The sequence below is a fragment of the Aulonocara stuartgranti genome (assembly GCF_965226115.1).
Source record: "Aulonocara stuartgranti genome assembly, chromosome: 14".
Classification (NCBI taxonomy): Eukaryota; Metazoa; Chordata; class Actinopteri; order Cichliformes; family Cichlidae; genus Aulonocara; species Aulonocara stuartgranti.
This window is the reverse complement of record NC_138950.1, coordinates 13,907,018-13,925,312: the sequence shown is the minus strand read 5'-3', so window position 1 is coordinate 13,925,312 and position 18,295 is coordinate 13,907,018. Positions and strand designations below refer to the sequence as shown.

General features: G+C 42.2%; 1 protein-coding gene across 2 annotated transcripts in view; it reads right to left on the bottom strand.

Moving 5' to 3' along the window:
- Positions 1-17,108, bottom strand: part of LOC309688338 (CD166 antigen homolog) — a 51,165-nt gene extending 34,057 nt beyond the window's left edge. For both annotated transcript variants that reach the window (XM_082504001.1, XM_082504002.1), the window contains exon 1: positions 16,771-17,108. In XM_082504001.1, coding sequence (XP_082360127.1) covers positions 16,771-16,831 — 61 coding nt within the window. In that variant the 5' untranslated portion in view covers positions 16,832-17,108. The remainder of the gene's footprint in view (positions 1-16,770) is intronic.
- Between the last annotated feature and the right edge of the window lie 1,187 nt (positions 17,109-18,295).

Below are 18,295 nucleotides of genomic sequence, written 5' to 3'. Positions count from 1 at the left end.
CAGTGAGTTTAATATGAGAATCTAAAAGAGAAGCATTGTCATATATTTAAATTAATTATGGTCAAGTTACTCTAAAATGCCGTCTCATTCGAGCACCAGTGACAGCACAATCAAAGCAGATGATCCAGCTTTGATTTAGCTTAAATTGCTCTCCTAACCTTCAGTGAAGACCTGTAACAAAACTAATATCTGGGTTACAAAAAAAAAGAGTTCTTGTTGGTACTGGGAGTTGAAAGGCACATAAATGTTTCTAGAAGGCTCAAAGACATTATGAAGGAAAACATAGGCACCTTTTTATATAGCATATCTGTGACACACGACTCCCATTATTGGCAGTGTCAGAGTCATTTTTCTCAGCGCGAGGCAGATTGCAAAGATAAAAGCACATTACAAGAGTGGTGATTATCACTCTAAACGACTTGCCATAAGGTTGCCTAGAAATTGATCTTGTGGCGTGATCGTTAGTCTTTGAAATGTTCTCCTCTACACACTCGACCACACGAGCGTCCGTAAAAACCTCTTAAAAAATGTCATAAATTGCGTCAGCTGACGAGCTGCATGGGTACGGGGAGTGCTCTTAAGACTGCAGCGGGCTCGAGCGAACGGGTGGTAAGTGCACTCAGAAATCACATCCATTATGTTGTGAATTATGTATTTGAGGGGCGCAGGCCACGGGACCTGAGGGGAGAAGTGGTTGTGAGTTGCCTGCGGGCAGACTTGGGGCAGATCAGAAGAGAGCTCACTGTCCTGACTCCAAACATCCGCCATCAACTCCCATTAATGACGTACCATTAAAGGCAACATTAGGCCATTAACAAAGCACGGCCTCAACGCTTGCTACTTATCCATTAACCCCTCCTAATGCAACTCGGTGCCTAACATTTTGGCAATGACTTCATTCTTCTGTTTCCGGAAGAGCTTACATTAGCTCACCCAAGGGTCTGGCTTTGTGAATGAACAGACTGGATTTTTTATGTTCCCCGTCAGCAGGAGACGCTATCAGAAGCCCTAATAGATCGCCAAGTCTCGACCCTGTCACGATGACCGTGTTTCTCAGGCAAGAAGTTTAAAAACTCCATCACCGTGAGGATATTAAAGTCCTCCACCGCACAACCTCTCTCCTCTCTCTGCTTTCAAAGTCATTTTCCTAAAAATAGACATGGCCTGCAAGCAAGTTTGCCGGACAAAAGGGATTATCGTATCATTTCTACCCATTAAAATGGAAAACTGGCCATTTCCGACCTGAATCTGTCTGCCATACAGATAAAGCTTATTTTAATTAGGGTTGTGACATGTGGAAATGATCGCACAACACCTCGAAGGCATTTGAAGAGGCGTAGGGTCAAAGTGAAGCATAAAACCTTTAAAAAAAGGAAAAGAATTGCATTTATACACATTTAAGACTCGAAAATGAACTGTTCCTACAGTGAAGTTCAACATTCAGTTTTTCATTTAAAAACACAGCAGAAATGTAAGAGTTTATTTCAAATGTTGCTTTTGTGTAGCGCGCACCAAGGCTGAAGTCTGTTAACTCTCAATCCAGGCAGTTCAGACGTGTGATTAGAAACTAGTCATTCATTTTTAATTATTTCTGAGCCATTTAAATGTGATAACATTCTCATATGCCAAGGAGCCTTCAAACTTCATTAAACTGAAGGATCCTACAAGCATTATTGAATTTGTCCTGCTCGCTCATGCCTAATGATGAGCTTGCATCCACATGCAACAACTCTGCTCCTAATCACACAGGCTTTGAATTTAAGTTGGCTAATCGTGCACTTGCTGTCACGGTCCTGGGTCTCCTGACCCAGCGTTTTTAGTTCTTTGTGATTTTTGTATTATTGTACTTGTGTGTGATTTATTCTATGGCTTCTAGTTTTGATCCCTTGCCCTTCATGTCTCTCTGTGTCCCCTCTGTTCTGTGTAATTGTGTGTCTTTGCATGTTTGAGTTTCTTGTTTTCTGTCACTCTGCATTGTGCATTATGTTCTCATGGTTGGTTTTTTGTTACTCTCTCTAGTCTAGTCTCTTGTGTTCCCAGCTGAGTATTTCCCTGTGTATTTTGGTTCTTAGACCTCTGCCTTATGGTTTATGTCTCTGTATTTCTTAGTTGCTGTCTCCACTGTGTCAAGTTCGCGTCTCTGTGTGATACTTCCTGTTTTACTTTGATGGTCCGTGTCTCATGTGAATGCGTCCTGCTTTGCTTGTCTCGTCAGTCCTGATTTCTCCCAGCTGTGCCCTCCTTCTGTGTCTCATTCCCCTCGTTACTTCCCAGTGTATTTAAACCCTGTGTTTCTCTGAGTCAGTGTCGCGTCGTCCCTCATGCTGTGTGTGGATCTCCCTGTGAGTTCTTAGTTTATGGTTTCCCAGTTTAGTCTAGTTTGTATGTTTGTTCTACCAGCAAATAAAGCTGTGTTTTGAGTTCACCTCCCCGAGTCTGTGTCCTGCATTTTGGGTCCAACTCCTGCCTGCCGCACAGCGATTCATGACACTTGCTGAAACACTAATAAGAGTCTTTCTATTTTATTGGCCTAAAGTTGCGCTTCGTTTCAAATCCAAAGACTTTTTTGAAAATCTCTTGTTTCTTGCTAGTTGTTGGTCCCTTCCGTGCTGAAACACGTGGTAGTTTTACAGGTGAAACCCATGTATGGTAAAGAATCCCACATTTACGCTGTGGCTAAGTAGTAGAAATAACATGAGAGGTAACATATGTCCTGAAAACACCATCTGCAGTTGCTGATTTTCAGCAACTCCTGCTACACTCCTGAATCTATCGCAGCTGTGATAACAGGTATCTGATCACATGGTTCTTACGGTTACATGCTATTTCGCCTGCGTTTGAGATGAGGCCTGGATAAGCGGACGCGGTTTCTCCGAGGGTAGGATTTGCTTTTAGAAAACTTTATTTTTAGCCCATTTAATTAAAATTACAGCCCTTCTTCCCCTCTAGCGCTCACAGGAAAGTATAATCAGCCCAATTAAGGCTTCAAAATATAGTCACACGGATAATTAAATAAATGTTTACAGTCTAATAAAACAGATTTAAGCTTTAAAGGGGTGAAGTGATGGAGGCAGCAGTGAGTAGCTCTTCACATTAATGAGTAGAGCGAGCTTTGAATTTACTGACAAGTCTGAACTGATATCTGCAAATCTAAGCGCAAGGAATGAATCCTCAAGTTCTTAAAACGTCCTCGATTTTTCACCCCTTCCGAGTGAGAGGTGTTAAGAGGGAGCTTTAAAATATTCCCGACACATTCAAAACAACCTTCTTGACATCAAAGCGCTCGTCGTTTCACCAGGTCTCTTCAAGAGGTATCACATCAGACAGGAGGTATCAGGTTTTTTTTGCATACTGGCCATAAACCTGCCAGCTTCGCTCGCCTCAAGCAACTGAGCCAACTAGAGCAGGACTGACTTGTAGGGTAAGTGTCTGCTGTCTGGACTGGAGGCAGAACATCATTTGTAATCAGTTTTATTAATAGCATAAAAAGGTCCTCTGGAGTAACAGCATGCTGCAACGGAGGGGGGAAAAAGGAAGCCAGGCTGGTTCTGGGACAGGTGGCCAATTGAGTGAATACCAGTTGGCAATAGCGGTAAATAGTTGGCAATTTTGATAGGCAAGTCACTGTTTGTGTGATTAGTCAAGTTAAAATCTGCTTCCAGCATTGAAGGTTAAGGACTTGCTGCTTTTCTCAGTTTTATGTACATGTAAATCGAATATCTTTGGTGGAGAAACACGCAATTTAAAGATGTCACCTTGAGCTCTGGAAATGTCAGTTTTTAACATTTTCTTCAATCTTATTAATCAAAAAAAAAGGAAAATTCACAAAACATCTAGTAGTGATGTGACATTTTCTAACAGTCACTTAGCCCTGGCCAGGGCTTAAATCAGGACTACAACTACTACTCATTGTTACAATCAAATTGTGCTTTTTTAATTAGATTTGTTATTATAACAATTGTCCATGAAATGTCAAAAAAAAAGCAACATTTTACTATAATATGAAAGAAAAGGGAGCACTGGTATTAAATATGAATTATCAAAGTAGATCGTTTTTAAATTTCTGCCAGTCAGCTAAGTCAATTCACAACTTCCCTCTGTTTTGTTTCGCTGTGAATAAATATCCTTTTGGCTTTGGAGTGTTGGCTCATCGAACAAAAACAGCGTTTTGGGCTCTGGGAGCATGTGAGGTTCTTTTGCCTTTTTATTGCGACGCATATTAATGATGAAATCACCAATGCAGCTCTCACTAATACTCATGTTCAGCAAATTACATATGCAAACCGACATAACCCAACTGGAGGGTCAAGATGGAAACATCCACTGAGTCATCAGACTAAAAGCATCCTCATTCTAGTAATTAATTCAGTGAATTATGATCTTTTTTATTATTATTTTGAATTATTACCCCAGCTGGCTGCTTCAGATTCCACTATTTACACAACTGCAATCAGCTTTTGTTCAAGTACCCGCCTGCCTGACTGCCTGTCCCACAAGTGCTCCCTCTCCTCTAAAAGCAGCCCCACCCAGTCCCAGCCCCCACACCTCCCTGAGCAGGAAATCCTTTGAACATTTGTAGCCCATTGATCCTGTGGGAGCAGTTGTGTTTACTATTATGCCATCTGTATGACCATATTACAGTTTCAGGTGGTGCCTGAGGATACCAATCAAACCTGCTGCCACAACACACCCCTCTTGAAGCATCCTGGCAACAAACCACACACAGCCTCTCATGGGAGCAGTGAAAAAAAAATTTAAAAAGAAGAGGGGAGACAAATCAGGCCAGGAATCATACCTTTTCTACGTGGGTAAACAAGAATGCATCCACTTATCGATCTTAAAGTGCCTCATTAGATGCTGCATGAGGCATGGCCTAATATTTTCCCAACTCAAAATGCATGATGAATAGAAATATGTGCAGTGCTTTTATTATTGCATGAATTTAATTCACGCCACCTACTTTTCCGTATCAATAATGTATGTCTTGTTACGCTGTAAACAACAGAAAATATTAACAGGTAGGTATTTCCATTTGTTCGGCAGATGGTTTTTGTAGCTTTCATCTCTGGTAATTGCCGCGGTAAGGCTGATACTTTTATATTAGTTGGGCAAAGAGTCGTGTATGCTGTTGTGCACTCATAATGACAGAACTGACCTTCTAACCCTTCATTGTGAAACAGAGCAAGCAGTGTTCCCCATTCCAATGAGCCAAACAGCCTGGTTGGTATTAAGAGGGCATGACGGTTTCAACTTGTGTCCTGCTTCAGGTTTTGACTCTAGGGGGGTCGTAAAGCCTCTGCTGGCTAAATAGGGCGGAGAGCAGTGGGAGGAATACATGGAATGCAGATAATACATACAAAGGATTATGTACCTGTTTGCACATCAAGTCTGTGTGGTTTCACGTTTAATACCCCTGGACCAACGTTCACTTTGATGGAGGACTGTGAAAAGCTGGAGATTAGCATTATATGCAAAAAATTCACCTACATTCAAAATGCATTTTATCTTTTGTCAACGCAAGGTCACCATTAGTGTTATACTTCTTTTTTGTTGTTGTCTAAAGACACAAAAGATAAAACTGTCACAACAAGCCACATCTGATTCTTTTGTTTGTGCCTTTTGTTTCTATGAGATGAGATAACCGCTCTTAGTTGATGTAATTCAGTATATGTCACAGTCATCTTGGTTACAAAGGACCTTTAAGGCATAATAATTTCATTAGCGGTGGCTATTACATTTTCTTCTTCCATCATGGCATGAGGAGAAGCTATACATCAAGCTAAGTGCTTTTAACCATCCACCCTACGGTTGCAGTGCTTCCCACCCAACCTCACTCTGTTTCTTGTCCTGTGCGGTACATCCCAAACAAGCGCATAAAAAAGCCCTGCAGATCTGTCAGATAGTGAGATGTACTGGCAGCAGCGAGACATCCCGCTTCACAAAAAAAAAAACCCTGTCAATAAGCAAAAATGTGCCAACACCTCTTCTGCTACTGAAAGGTGTTCAAAATATGAGCAATGTGGCCTGGAGAGCTCATGAACAAAAGTCTCCATGGTTGTGCACAGACTATCCCCCTTCAAGCAAAGTGAGTCAACACACTGTTCAGTAAGACCTCCAAAGCCATGTGCTGCTTCTGCTTCACGGCCAGACAAAAACAAGGTTTCGGGGGTGAAGGCTTCCCTTGAAGTCCAAAAAATGATTTAAAACTGAACAAAAACACCGGGCTTGTCTGTACGTTGCTTCGCCATTCAGTCCTGATATATAGAGAAGGCTGCTGACTTTCACCATCTAATGTCAAAAATACACGATATCTTTGTCAAATACATTTTGTGTTACATATTCTAACTAGCCCTAACCCTACTGGCCTCTTACGCATCAGCGTGTCTGCTGCCCAGTATGCACCAATCTAAACTGTTGTTTGCATAACATGATCCAGGAAGACAATTCAGAAAAGGTGTTGTGAAATATGTAGTCTTTACAATACTGCAGCACATGTAGCAGAGTAGCATGACAGCTGGTGTGGAAGCAACGGGTACCTCCATAAAGACCTGCTAAGTGGTTTATGAAATATGCACAATGTAAAAAAGATAATAACCTGTCTTTTGTCCTCTTCAATATATAGTAACTTCTACTCCAATTATATATATATACTGTATGTATAAAGAATACCCATGCAGGCAGTGATTACTTCCTAACGCTCAGTACTTGCATTGGTCCCAATGAACAAGTATCAGTAAGGCTATTAGGTGGCTTGAACTTTTGATGGCACAATCTTCTCCAATGGACCAATATACAAATGATCTATCTAATACGGTCCTAAAGCCAATATATTTTGACTTTTGACTGAGCAGGAAATGGGAAATTACTCATACACTATATGGACAAAAATACTGGGCTCCCTTCACACTACACCTGCAGAAGCTGCTCAGCCGTGGAAACCCATGCCACGAAGCTCGCGGTTTCTGATGTTAATGCCAGAAGAAGTCAGCAGAGCGCTGGCGCCTTTTACGCGCCATGTGGCTCAGCACCACTTTGTGCCTGAGTTGCTGTGGTTCCTAAATGCTTCCATTTAGCAGTGATACCACTTAATATCTAGGGGGGGGGAAGAGATTTCACAAACTGACTTGTTGGTGACATCTTACTACAGTACAATCGTTGAATTCAGTGAGCTCTTTTGAATGACTCAATCTTATAAATGATTGTAGAGGCAGACTGCATGGCCAGGTGCTTGATTTTATACACCTGTGGTTATGAGGCTAAAAACACAAAACAATTAAAAGATTAAGTGCAGCCCAATGTTTTTGTGCATGTAGTGTCTCTTTGGTGAATCCTTTCCTTTCTTTAATGCGCCAACATCAGCAAAGGGTGTTGACAAGTATATAAAGAACTATTATTTGTGCTAAACACCTGCTGGTATTGTTACTATGAGCATCGACGTATGTTGATGTATTTGGGCTAAAGCACTTCTAAGCTTCGTAAAGGCTGACAAAAAGAAAAGGCCTTTACTGTCTTCAGTTGTTGGTAATATAAAGAACATGCATATTAGGCGACGTAATGACCTGTGACGAAAAAATGCATTACACAAGAGACATCACAAAAAGAAATATAGCCATTCAACCATGATATCTATACAAATGCTGCCCCAAGGAGAAAGGTAACAAAGTTGTCCAATTATTAGAAAGCCACTGGGAAATATTGTAGTCTGAACCAATACGCCTGTAAAAACAAACTCTGGCTGTGATGTTGTCTTGGTTTAGCGCATCCATAGGTGGTGGCTCTGTTTATAAATCAGCATGCTCTGGCAAGCCCTTCACAATAAGACAATCAAACCTGAGATTTTCATGAAAAGGAGTCGAAAATCCATTCAGCTTCAACCAAAACATCCCAAACCTACATTCTTAGCTTTTATTTTCAGCTCTCAATTTTTTATTTATTTCCTTTTATAATTTTTTTTGCTGTTTGACCCTGAACATTTAAATGAGATCTTGGCATCATTAAAAGAGGAAATGATGTATTATCTCTTCTATAGCTTCTACTTGTATGATGGAGGGCAGGAATGGCAGGGTAATGGTTTCTGGCATCTTCATTATTCAAAATTACACACTTCAAAGCTCATTTAGCAACATCCTCATTCTATAGGCTAGCCAGCAATAGCAGTAATGCAAATTTTTATGTGACAAGGGCCAGTGTTAACAAGCTAATAGTGAGTTTACTATTAAATATCCCTGCTGTTTTCCATTGTTACCACTTTACAGCAAAGCCACAGTAAAATTAAAAGTGATACATGCAGAGAATTTAGCATTTAGAGGATAAGTCAAGTCAATTATATGTATTTAAACTGTACCAGTGGGATATTTAATGCTTTGAAATTCTCTCCAGCAACACAAGGCTACTTGACCTCTTAAGTCGTCCCATTAGAAAATTAAGTACTGCATCCAATTACCAGACAAGCATCTCTTCACCTTCCTTGTAAGGTCTGGCAGCAGAACAGCCAAATACTTAACAGCAAAGCAGAGCATTTTATCACGAAGCATCTAACACATCAACAAGTCATGCATCAGCGAAAGCATCGCTTGAGGGGTAGCTGCCACGCAAAAACCCACCACTTGACTCCTATGAATAAAAATTGAAGCTGAATGTCAGGAAACATTGCTGCAATTGCAGATGCATTAACAAAAAAAAACAGTTTTGAGTAACATACTGTAATCTGGTGTGAGGATTACAGTTTTTCTAACCTTTTCCAGGCAGCTGCACATTAGGAGATGCATGCCCAGGGGTCCAAATACAAGTCTCAACTGGAACACATACTAGAATGAAAGAAGGTCTCAACTTTAGAAGGGAAATCACAAGTTCCTCATTTCATGGACTGATTTATGTTTTTAGGATTTCCCTTTATTTTATTTTATTTTTTTATAATTCAGCATATAATTTCAGTAAACAGTTTGAAATGTTTATCTTCCATGTTTAGCTAATTACTTCAGTTTGTCTAATTACTTTTCAAGTGTTAAACTACCTCAGGTTTCAGCTTGGCAGCCTCGATGTGTATTTGACAAATCAGAGTAACATTAAGAGGATTTCTGAATCTTTGTGCACTGGAACTTTTCTCATCAAGCATACGTTAGTTCTCAGGCACCGCAAAGCCAAACTTAGCTGCAGTTCTCGATATCAGTAAGGATGTGGTTACGCTGATACCATTCAAAAATCGAATTGGTTAACTCTTCTAAGAGGTGCTGTTTGAGTTGCCTGTCCAGTGTTGCTACACCTCTGCAAACTGCTTTTCAGCCCTATTTCATACGAGATCCTCTGTTCAAGCTGGTTCTGACTTAATCAGTGTTGTATCTGTTATCTACTCCACATATGCAGGTGGAAAGGAGGGGAGGTCCCAGAACAGTGCCAGGATGGTTGCCGAGTAGCCTACTAACATTACTATGAAATATAACCATATTAACATTAACATTAGCTGCTGTCTCAGAATGACATAACACAATGATACTTTTTTGGATGAACAAATCTGGATGCTGGTATTTGCTTGTGCTGCTGCTTTGCTAAATTGGAAGTATTTACTCGTTGGGTATGAAAAACATGTTAGCATGTATGTTTTTACTTTTACTATCACCCATCTCTTACAGGGTCACCTAGTCACCTACTTCTGCGTTTAGTTTTTCCTGTGCTTGTGGCCATATTCCGTCTTCTTCAGGACAGTGTACACCTTGTAGACCTATGCTGCCCCCTTCAGCTCTAGAACAATTGCAGCCTTGGTATGTGTACTGCCTGTGGTACCTACAGTAGCTTATGGTAACATCTCCTAATATGGTTGTTCTATATCCGCGGTAATACTGGTATATATTTTTTATATGATATAAAAATATCTTATTGCTATAGCTATGTGTTTATGTTTCTTAGTGTGCAGAACAAGAAGACAAGCCCGGGCATGTCTGAGAGCGAGAGGGATGTGTCCGCTGCTGTTGAGCAACATCATCGAACAGAGCACAGTGCTTTCCAAATGTGCGAAAATGTTCCGGTTAAACGTGGAAACAACAAACCTGTTTCACCACTCCAGGCAAAAACACATTATCAAAGGCAAGCCAGTCTATAAAGGAGGGGAGCGACCCAAAACTAAACAAATAACTCCACCGAGTGTCACCGGAGCACTCATTGTACTGCTTCAGTGACACTACATCAGTCTGCTCCACTGCTCTTCCTGTGAGAGGAAAAGCAATCAGTGGATTGAAATTACTGATGCATTGACACGGTGGAAAAGCAGCTGGTTAAAAAGGTCAGCCTAAGATTATTATATGACACTATTGTACAGGTCCTGATGAGTTACAAGGTTAAATTACTTTAGTCATTGTTAAACAAGAGTATTAAGAGGTTATTTTATACTTTTACTGAAAATTTCCAGAGAAACACTAGCTAGGCTACATTTGACTCATGCTGTGTCACTGGATGTTGTTGCTATATTGCTGCTGCTTCTGGCACCTTGTTTTAGTAAATTCACAGTTTGAATCGCGCAGTTAATATCAGGATCCCACTGCAAAAGAAGGATGGAAAATGATCCTCATTTACTTACACTTATTAAACATTTACAACATTTTTCCCTATCTCATCAGAAGTATTTTTCCTGAAATATCGTGATATAAGTTTGAGCCTGTATCGGCCACCGCTAACCCCTACGAAATAGTGCGAGCCGAAATCCTCCAAAGAAGATCTTTACAGAGATACCGACCATTTTTAAGAACAACCTGAAAATTCTTTCATTTAAAGAGTAAGGTACTCATCTTAGAAGCATGTGGTACACTGTTATAAAAGGTCCATGGTAGTCATCAGTGTATTGACTCATTGGTGACTCAGAAAGATCTGCCAGTCGTTTAATTTTCCTGTTGTTTGATATTAAACACTGTCAGAATGATGGGCTTTTAATTCCAATCACAGATATGCTGTTGCTATCCTCTGTGAAAGGAAGTCGTCCCTGAATGGGAACTCCTGTCTCCTTACAAGTTCAGCCATAGCAGCATGTAATCAAAGATAGCTTCAGGCACTGCAGACTGCTGCTGCAGTCTATGAAGGGAGGATGGTGGACATCAGCACAACACAAAGAAACAGCTTTTAAGATGGCGAGAATGTGAATACTGAGGTCAAATGCAGACAAAACCTCCCTGTTGAGTCCCAAGGGTGGAACGTAACCGGGAGCAGTGCAATGTTTCATGACTGGAAAACTGCTAAACAGCGTCGGAATGAATAGAGTAACTTCTCAGTATTGCAAAAGAGCTTTGGAGCCAACAGAGGGTGATTCAGAAATAAATGGGAAGACAAAACTCTGTGTCGTTTTATTAGTGGCCCGAGGCTTGGAATGAATGTTTCACCTTTAGCACAAAAGCTGTGTCAACCTGTCTGGCTCCCTTGAACCGCAGACAAAGAAAAAATATAGGTTTGATATAACAGAAGCCTTCTATCTTGCTCAGTGTCTCTTGTATATATAGAAAGAAGCAATGAGGTTTTATGAGAGTGCAGGCATAAATATCAGAGGTCCATCACTGACCCCCTTTTAAGGGCAGGAGGGACATCCTGCTACTGGTAGCACCCATGTGGTGAGACTCTGCTGTCAGTGGTGCTGTGGCTTTGTCTTTCTTTTACCTACAGGATAAATTTGAATAAGGAAAAAGTAGCCCATTAAATGTAATCTACAAAAAAACAAAGGACACATAAGCAGCCACCATGTGGCTTCCCTATATATGTGTCCCTTTGTGGTATTCCTAAAACCGAGGTCAGCTCATTAACATCACAGTTAATGGGAGAGGGGGTGCCACTCAAAGAATTCATTAAAACAGAGCAATAACGCTAATGGAGGATTTGAACAAAGATCCAGGCCCTGTTAAAGATGGGTGTGGCCACAGGCTTTTCAAATGGAGGGGAGACGCTTCCCCCCAGTCAGGTTGCACATGTGAAGTGCTGGGACCGACAGCAGCAACTCTGTGCCCTCTCTGAGGGGTGTGTGCTGTTCCATATTAATGACAAAGACAGCAGCGGGAGCAAGAAGTCGCTATCATACACTCATTTGTTTAAAAAGAGCAAGCGTCACAATACAGTCAGTGGGAGACCACAGGAATCCAGTGAAAGCTGAGGGATGCTTCAATGACTAAAGACCGAAACAACCTCACTTTTAGTCCCCGACCCAAGGACCAATCTGGGGTGCCACTCCTTGTTCACCAAAACCATGAGTGGCTTCGTGCACATCAATGGGGGCTTTCCTGCATAAATAAGGAAGAAGCACCACTGCATTGCACAGTTATCGCTCTCTCATGTTGTTAAGTCTTCCTTTATAACTGAAACAATGGAACTGTGGTGCCTCTTCTCAGATAACAAATAAACCATTATTTAAACGACAGTGACAAACAAGAGAAAAGGGGGGAAATGAGACATTAATCTGTCTGGTAAAGTATCATAAAGACTCCTCTCACGTTATTTCACTCAGTGTAAGCATGCGAGTTGTAAAGCGGAATGTATAAAAAGTCAATAAAGTGCTAAATTTAAACAATTTTCTGAACCTGAGCAGGTAATTGAAATAAGAAATGGACAACTGAAAAGGCAATTTTGGCTGAGATTATAAAAATGGAATATATCGCACACTCAGGCTCTGAAAGTAGGGCAAGCCAATCACCAAAGTGTAATTAAGATTCACTTGCTGCTGTTTTACTGATAATCCCTTGTGTAAAACTGTCACAGGCGAACAAAAGACCTTTTTCCTCATTGAGTCATTGCCTGAGAGTGATTACTTCTGCCACCCAAGTCCTTTCATTTTCTCAAGGCAAAGCCACTCATACATCTCCCAGCTTGGCCAGTCCAGCAGAGAGGGAATTGCTCTGTCTGACATGTAGGAAGCTCAGCATGTTCACGCACTCACCCATATTTCTCGACGCTGTCGCGCTACATCTAATCTGAAGGTGACGTTTGTTTTGGCAATCACATTTTAGAAGGAATTAAAAGTATTGCAAAAATCATTAAGTGAATAATAGGACTGCAATTTGAAAAAGTTATCATTAAGCTTAGAGACGGGAACAAGCTGTTCTTGCGGCAACTGTACACACAAACAGGAATCATAAAAAGACCACCCCCCTTCCTCCCCGCACTCCTCCACCTGTTCAGTGTCCTGCTGGGGGCCGAGAGAAACCAGAGTGTGGTTGGAGTGCGCCTCTGTGTGTGTGTGTGTGTGTGTGTGTGTGTGTGTGCACCGCTGCAACCCTCTGCGTGAGGGGGGCAGAGCAGACAAAGACCAAAAAGAAATTAGTATTACACTGTTTCTATCGAACTGCACTACATTAGAAATACAAATAGCCGAGCTCTTTTTTGCACCACTGAGCACTAAAGCTCTCGGTGTACTGTATGTGAGTAGGCTCAATGCACCACGCCATATGGTACGGATGCACATTTGTCATAAGCATCGTTTCTCTGGGGACAAGCTAATGCACCGGCCTGGTTTCTTAGAAACTGTAACATCCAAAGCCTTTTTTTTTCTTCCTCTCACAGAAGTAGAGCAGGTTAATGATCGCCTTTTATGTGAGCTTTCCTAGTTTAAGATTTGCAATGAAACCCTGCTCTTTGCTCTTTCGTGACACATCAAAGACTCTAACAGCTTTAATTTCATCGTAACCCCGGGTTATTTTAAGTTTCACGCAAAACTTCCACCTTTATTTTTAGTTATTTTGGAATTTAAAACGTCGTTTAAAAAGTTGTGACTGCTTATTCCAGAGAGATCCTCACATTCCCGCTATAAAGGCCTGCTGCCAGGGGCGCTGTTAGGAATTCTGCACCCCCCGTTGGGAAGTGACACTGGCCTCTCCACCATAATGCGGCTCTAATTTACAGTATGACCTCGCCTGTCTAAACGGCCCTCTCTTGTTTGAGGAGCCCTTTTGTTTTGTTTTTTCCCCTCCTCTCCATCAGCAGCAGCAGCAGCTCTGCCTGCTGCTCAAACTTCCACTTCTTATTCTGATCGAGACCCGAGGAGCACACGATGCACACAAACAAGCGCACAGAAACCCAAGTCTCTTGTGTGAACATCTGTCTCTTTCTTATATCTCACTTGCTTTGTGCTTCTTGGGTGAGTAATAGCATCTGCTTCACTTTATACTCAATAAAATGGTCTTTTTCATCCGAAACACAAGAGCACTAACTGTGTGATACCAGAAAAGATTCCACTTCACACTTTGGCTCCACACATACGACTGAGAGTCCTTTTGAGAGACATTATGAGACACCAAATACGGGTTAAGCATCCAGCAGGATAATAACTTATAGATATCTCTTTTGGGACTATTTGAAGCATTCCTATTATAATAAGTGAGATATATTATGGATGAATGGAAGGTTTGCTCCCTTTATTGGCTTAAGATGTTGCCAGTCAGATTACTCCTATATGATGGTCCAAATTAGGCATTTAAATTTAGCAGATTGTCTTCTTTTCCCATGCATTGGCTCTACTTTGATTACAGAATGGGATTATGTTCTCTACATTTGCAAAAATGTGGCCATTTCCAGATTTTGATCAACAAATGGCTCAGCCACTCGAAGAGATTAGGCCTCAAATTGACAGCAAGTGAAGTGCAGATGCAGGATTTCTATTCAAAGCCATGATTCGCTTGAGTTGTCGTCCTTCCCTTCAATGCATCTGAATTTTGCATGAAGGAATACAATACTTTCCAAGTCACAAAGAAATCTCTTTTCAAAGGAGAAACTACCACAAGCAGTCTTCAAACATCGAGAGGAAGCCGCCTATAAACAAGATGAGACGTGCACAAGCGCCCAAATGAACACTTGTACAAAATCTTACATGTATCTCAAACATACAATTAAAGCTGCTTTCTTTCTTTTTTTCTTTCCTCAGGAATTAACATCAAAACGTTCAAGAGACAAGTCCTGACACAACCTAGTTAGAGATGAAAGAAAGGAGAGTGAACCCATCTCCGGTGAAATTGGGTGACCCCTTCACCCCCTCACCCATCCCTCAACAGATTAGTCCATTAGCAAAAAAAAAAAAAAAAGGGGAGAGCCCCACTTGCCTGACAAGTAATACCAGCTGTGGCACGGAGCACTGTCTGTCTGTTCAGGAGGGGAGGTGAGGAGGGTGGCGGCGGTGGTGGTGGGGGAAGGGTGGAGACAAGGCGGTGAACAAAAAACAGATGCATCTTTCTGGAATATTTGTTCCAGGACTAATTCAGGACTCTCTCCCCCCTTCTGTTGTGTCTGGTAGCAGCCATGGCGCGGCCTTCAGCGAAGCAAATATAATAAAACACAGGCTTGTTTTTTCATTACAAGTATTGATGCAGTTTTTATTGCAAATCCAAAACTCAATAAACACCTTCAGGCAGATTCTGCTCACACTGAGCAAATTGGCAAAAGAAAACCGGACAAGTTTCGCTTCACCTTTTGCCCTCTCTCCTTCACGCCAACTGTGGTCTAAGCAAACACGCATGTTTTCACCATCACTTGAGGCCACATGTGTAAATACGCAGCAGCGTGGACAACCGTAAAGTCTGCCCTCATTACCCACTCAGAGCACTCTCCTCCAGTGCTCTGAGCACACGGCACTGCAGCGGCACAGCCGTGTAAAAACACTTTAAAAAGCCCATTCGTTTCCTCTCAAACAAACCACCTGAGCTTGACTGATAGGTGCTGTATGGTGTTAATTTACAACAACAGGCGCCACCGTTGTGTGACGAGGTGAAGGGGAGCAGGGTGATATGAGCCACTCCGCCTCTTTCCTACCCAAGGAAGCACTTGAAAGCCTATGGATTTGCCTATGGCCTGGCTGAGTGACACCAACACATGGCGCTGCTACCTGTTGGCGTGACAGAGGAGACTGTATGGAAATCTACAAGCACACTACATACCACGCCCAACATCAAGAGCACGTTCTCAAAAAAAGAATCATCCTTTGTCATGGTTTCATCACCTTGAGGGAGGGAATAGCGAAATCATGAAAATCCAGCTTAGAAAAAACACTGAAAGCACAACAGCTGCACTGAAATCACACAGAAAGTTCCAAATTTCTCTGCTAAAACTTAATCACTTGTGCAAGCCATTACAACTGCCCACATCCCAGTGTAATTACTGGAAGGAGCCTGTCAGAAGTGCTTCCCTCCACCTAACAGACAGCCCATAATTAAAATAAATCATACAGGATGTGAGCCAGCATCATTCTGCTCAGCAGCCCGTGTTAACAGAACACACACACGCACATAAAAAAAGAGACATGGTGGTGGTTATGACATCATGGCTTGAGCACATGTTAACACTGGGTGAGGATGACCACCTCACAATGGGCAGTTTATAGAGAAGAAAAGTCACTTTTAAAGACATGAGCTGAATGCGGAGGACAGTTTTACCTCGAGGTGAGGAGTTGTAGGAAACTACTTAGTAATTAATTTTTTTTTAAACAGATTACATACTTAGGTGGTTCAGAATTTAACACAATGGAGAGAGGAGGTCACGAAGTTTGTGGCTCATAGGAAGCCCATTTAGTTTCTTTTCTTAAAAAAAGGGGACGTGTTAGTAGCCTGGTGAATCACATGCTACTACATAAAACTGTACTGCAGACTACTAACTTATAACTACGAAACACCCACATTCCTGTTTCCTTCTCTCCCCGGGAATGTGATCGATAAGCGCGGGCTGAAGTTTTGGAGGCACCTGCGTGCTGCAGGTACGGGACTTTCCCCTCGTACCTGCGGCTTCCAGCGCCACAGCCGCCCGCTCGGTGAGACAATAGCTTACCTTGGCTGAGAAGCGCGATGAGGAGGAGGGCAGACGCGTAGCCGGCGGACAACAAGTGCATCCTTGCGAGTTTCACAGATCCTCAGTGGGCTCTTCCAGAGGTTTGTTTAAAACGCACACACAGTTTGGTTTGAGTTTTTTTGTTTTGCGTGTTTTTTTGGTGGATTGATCTAAATCGTCCTCGGGAGCCTGGTGCTGCACAGCCGCAGTTTCACTTCTTTTTGGCTCTTGTTCCAGCGTGGCATGTGCTCGCCAACTCGCGCTCGCGTCAGTTCTGGTGGAACAGGTAATTGTGAGGGGCTCGCGGACGAGCGCGAGGGCGGGGGATACTGTCTGCAGCTCCGCCCCTGAGATACCCCCCCCCCTCCCCATCCCTTCTCCCTCTTTCCACCCACTCCACCTTCCCCTCCTGAGCCAACCACCCTCCCACCACCACTTCCTCCCTTCCCCTCCAGCAACATCCTCCCTCCCCTCCTCCTCTTCCTCCTCCTCCTTCACCTCCTCCCACACACAAGTGCACCCCACCCCAGCTCTTTCTTTAAGACCCCCCTCATGTCTCCCCTTGCACCCCCCACCCCACCCCTCTCCCTCACCCTCCTTCTCTCATCTGAAACTCCTATTTCCCTCAAACCCTCCCACCCATTCTCTCTCTTTCCAACAGTCACCACCATCCTGACTTCACACACACACACACACACACACACACAAAGGGAACCCTTCAGTCAAGCAGCACCTCAGACTTTTTCAAAAAGTACACAAACACCCACCTGCATTTTAAACTCACCCAGCTTTCAACTTGTGTATTATTTAGCAGTTTATTAGGAGTGGGCTGTTTTCTCAGCGAATCAATCAATCAACCAGCCGGTTTATCAAACATGAGAAATGCCATGGTGACATTTTCACTTCTTCTAGTTTTGGTCCAATCAATGGATCCAAAACAGTTTACGGTGAATCAAAAGCTTAATGGGGAAGAAGATGGGGACCGGGGAAAGCTGAACTTTTCTGCTTTTAAACGACTGATCTGTCACCTGATACTAGCAAATTCGTTTTATTTTGATACTCGCCCATTTATTTTAGCTGTCACAAAAATAATCATAAAAAAAAAGTTTTTTAATGTTTTCATCGTTCTGGATAAACTGAACAAGCACATTCCTCTTGTCAAAAATATAACCTGCCATTATTAGATATGCAAAGCTGCTTTTTTAGATCATTTTCTGTTGTTTGTTTTTATTTTTAATTGACAGCAGTGACATTTGATGAGCTAGCGAGGACTCTGAATGCTCATGGCAGCTTGAATGTACAGCCATCATATTACTGCCTCCAAGTAAGATATCCATAAGAAATGCACTAAGAGTCTGCAATGATGGAAAATGCCAGAATCTCAAAGTTGCACTTTAACAGAGTGCTTGAGTACTTGTTACTTTCTCCCTTTTGCTGCATCCAACATGAACTTTCACACACTTAGAGATGCACACGCACACATGCTGAGGTATATTTTCAATCAGCCCCCGCCTTAGACTTGTTT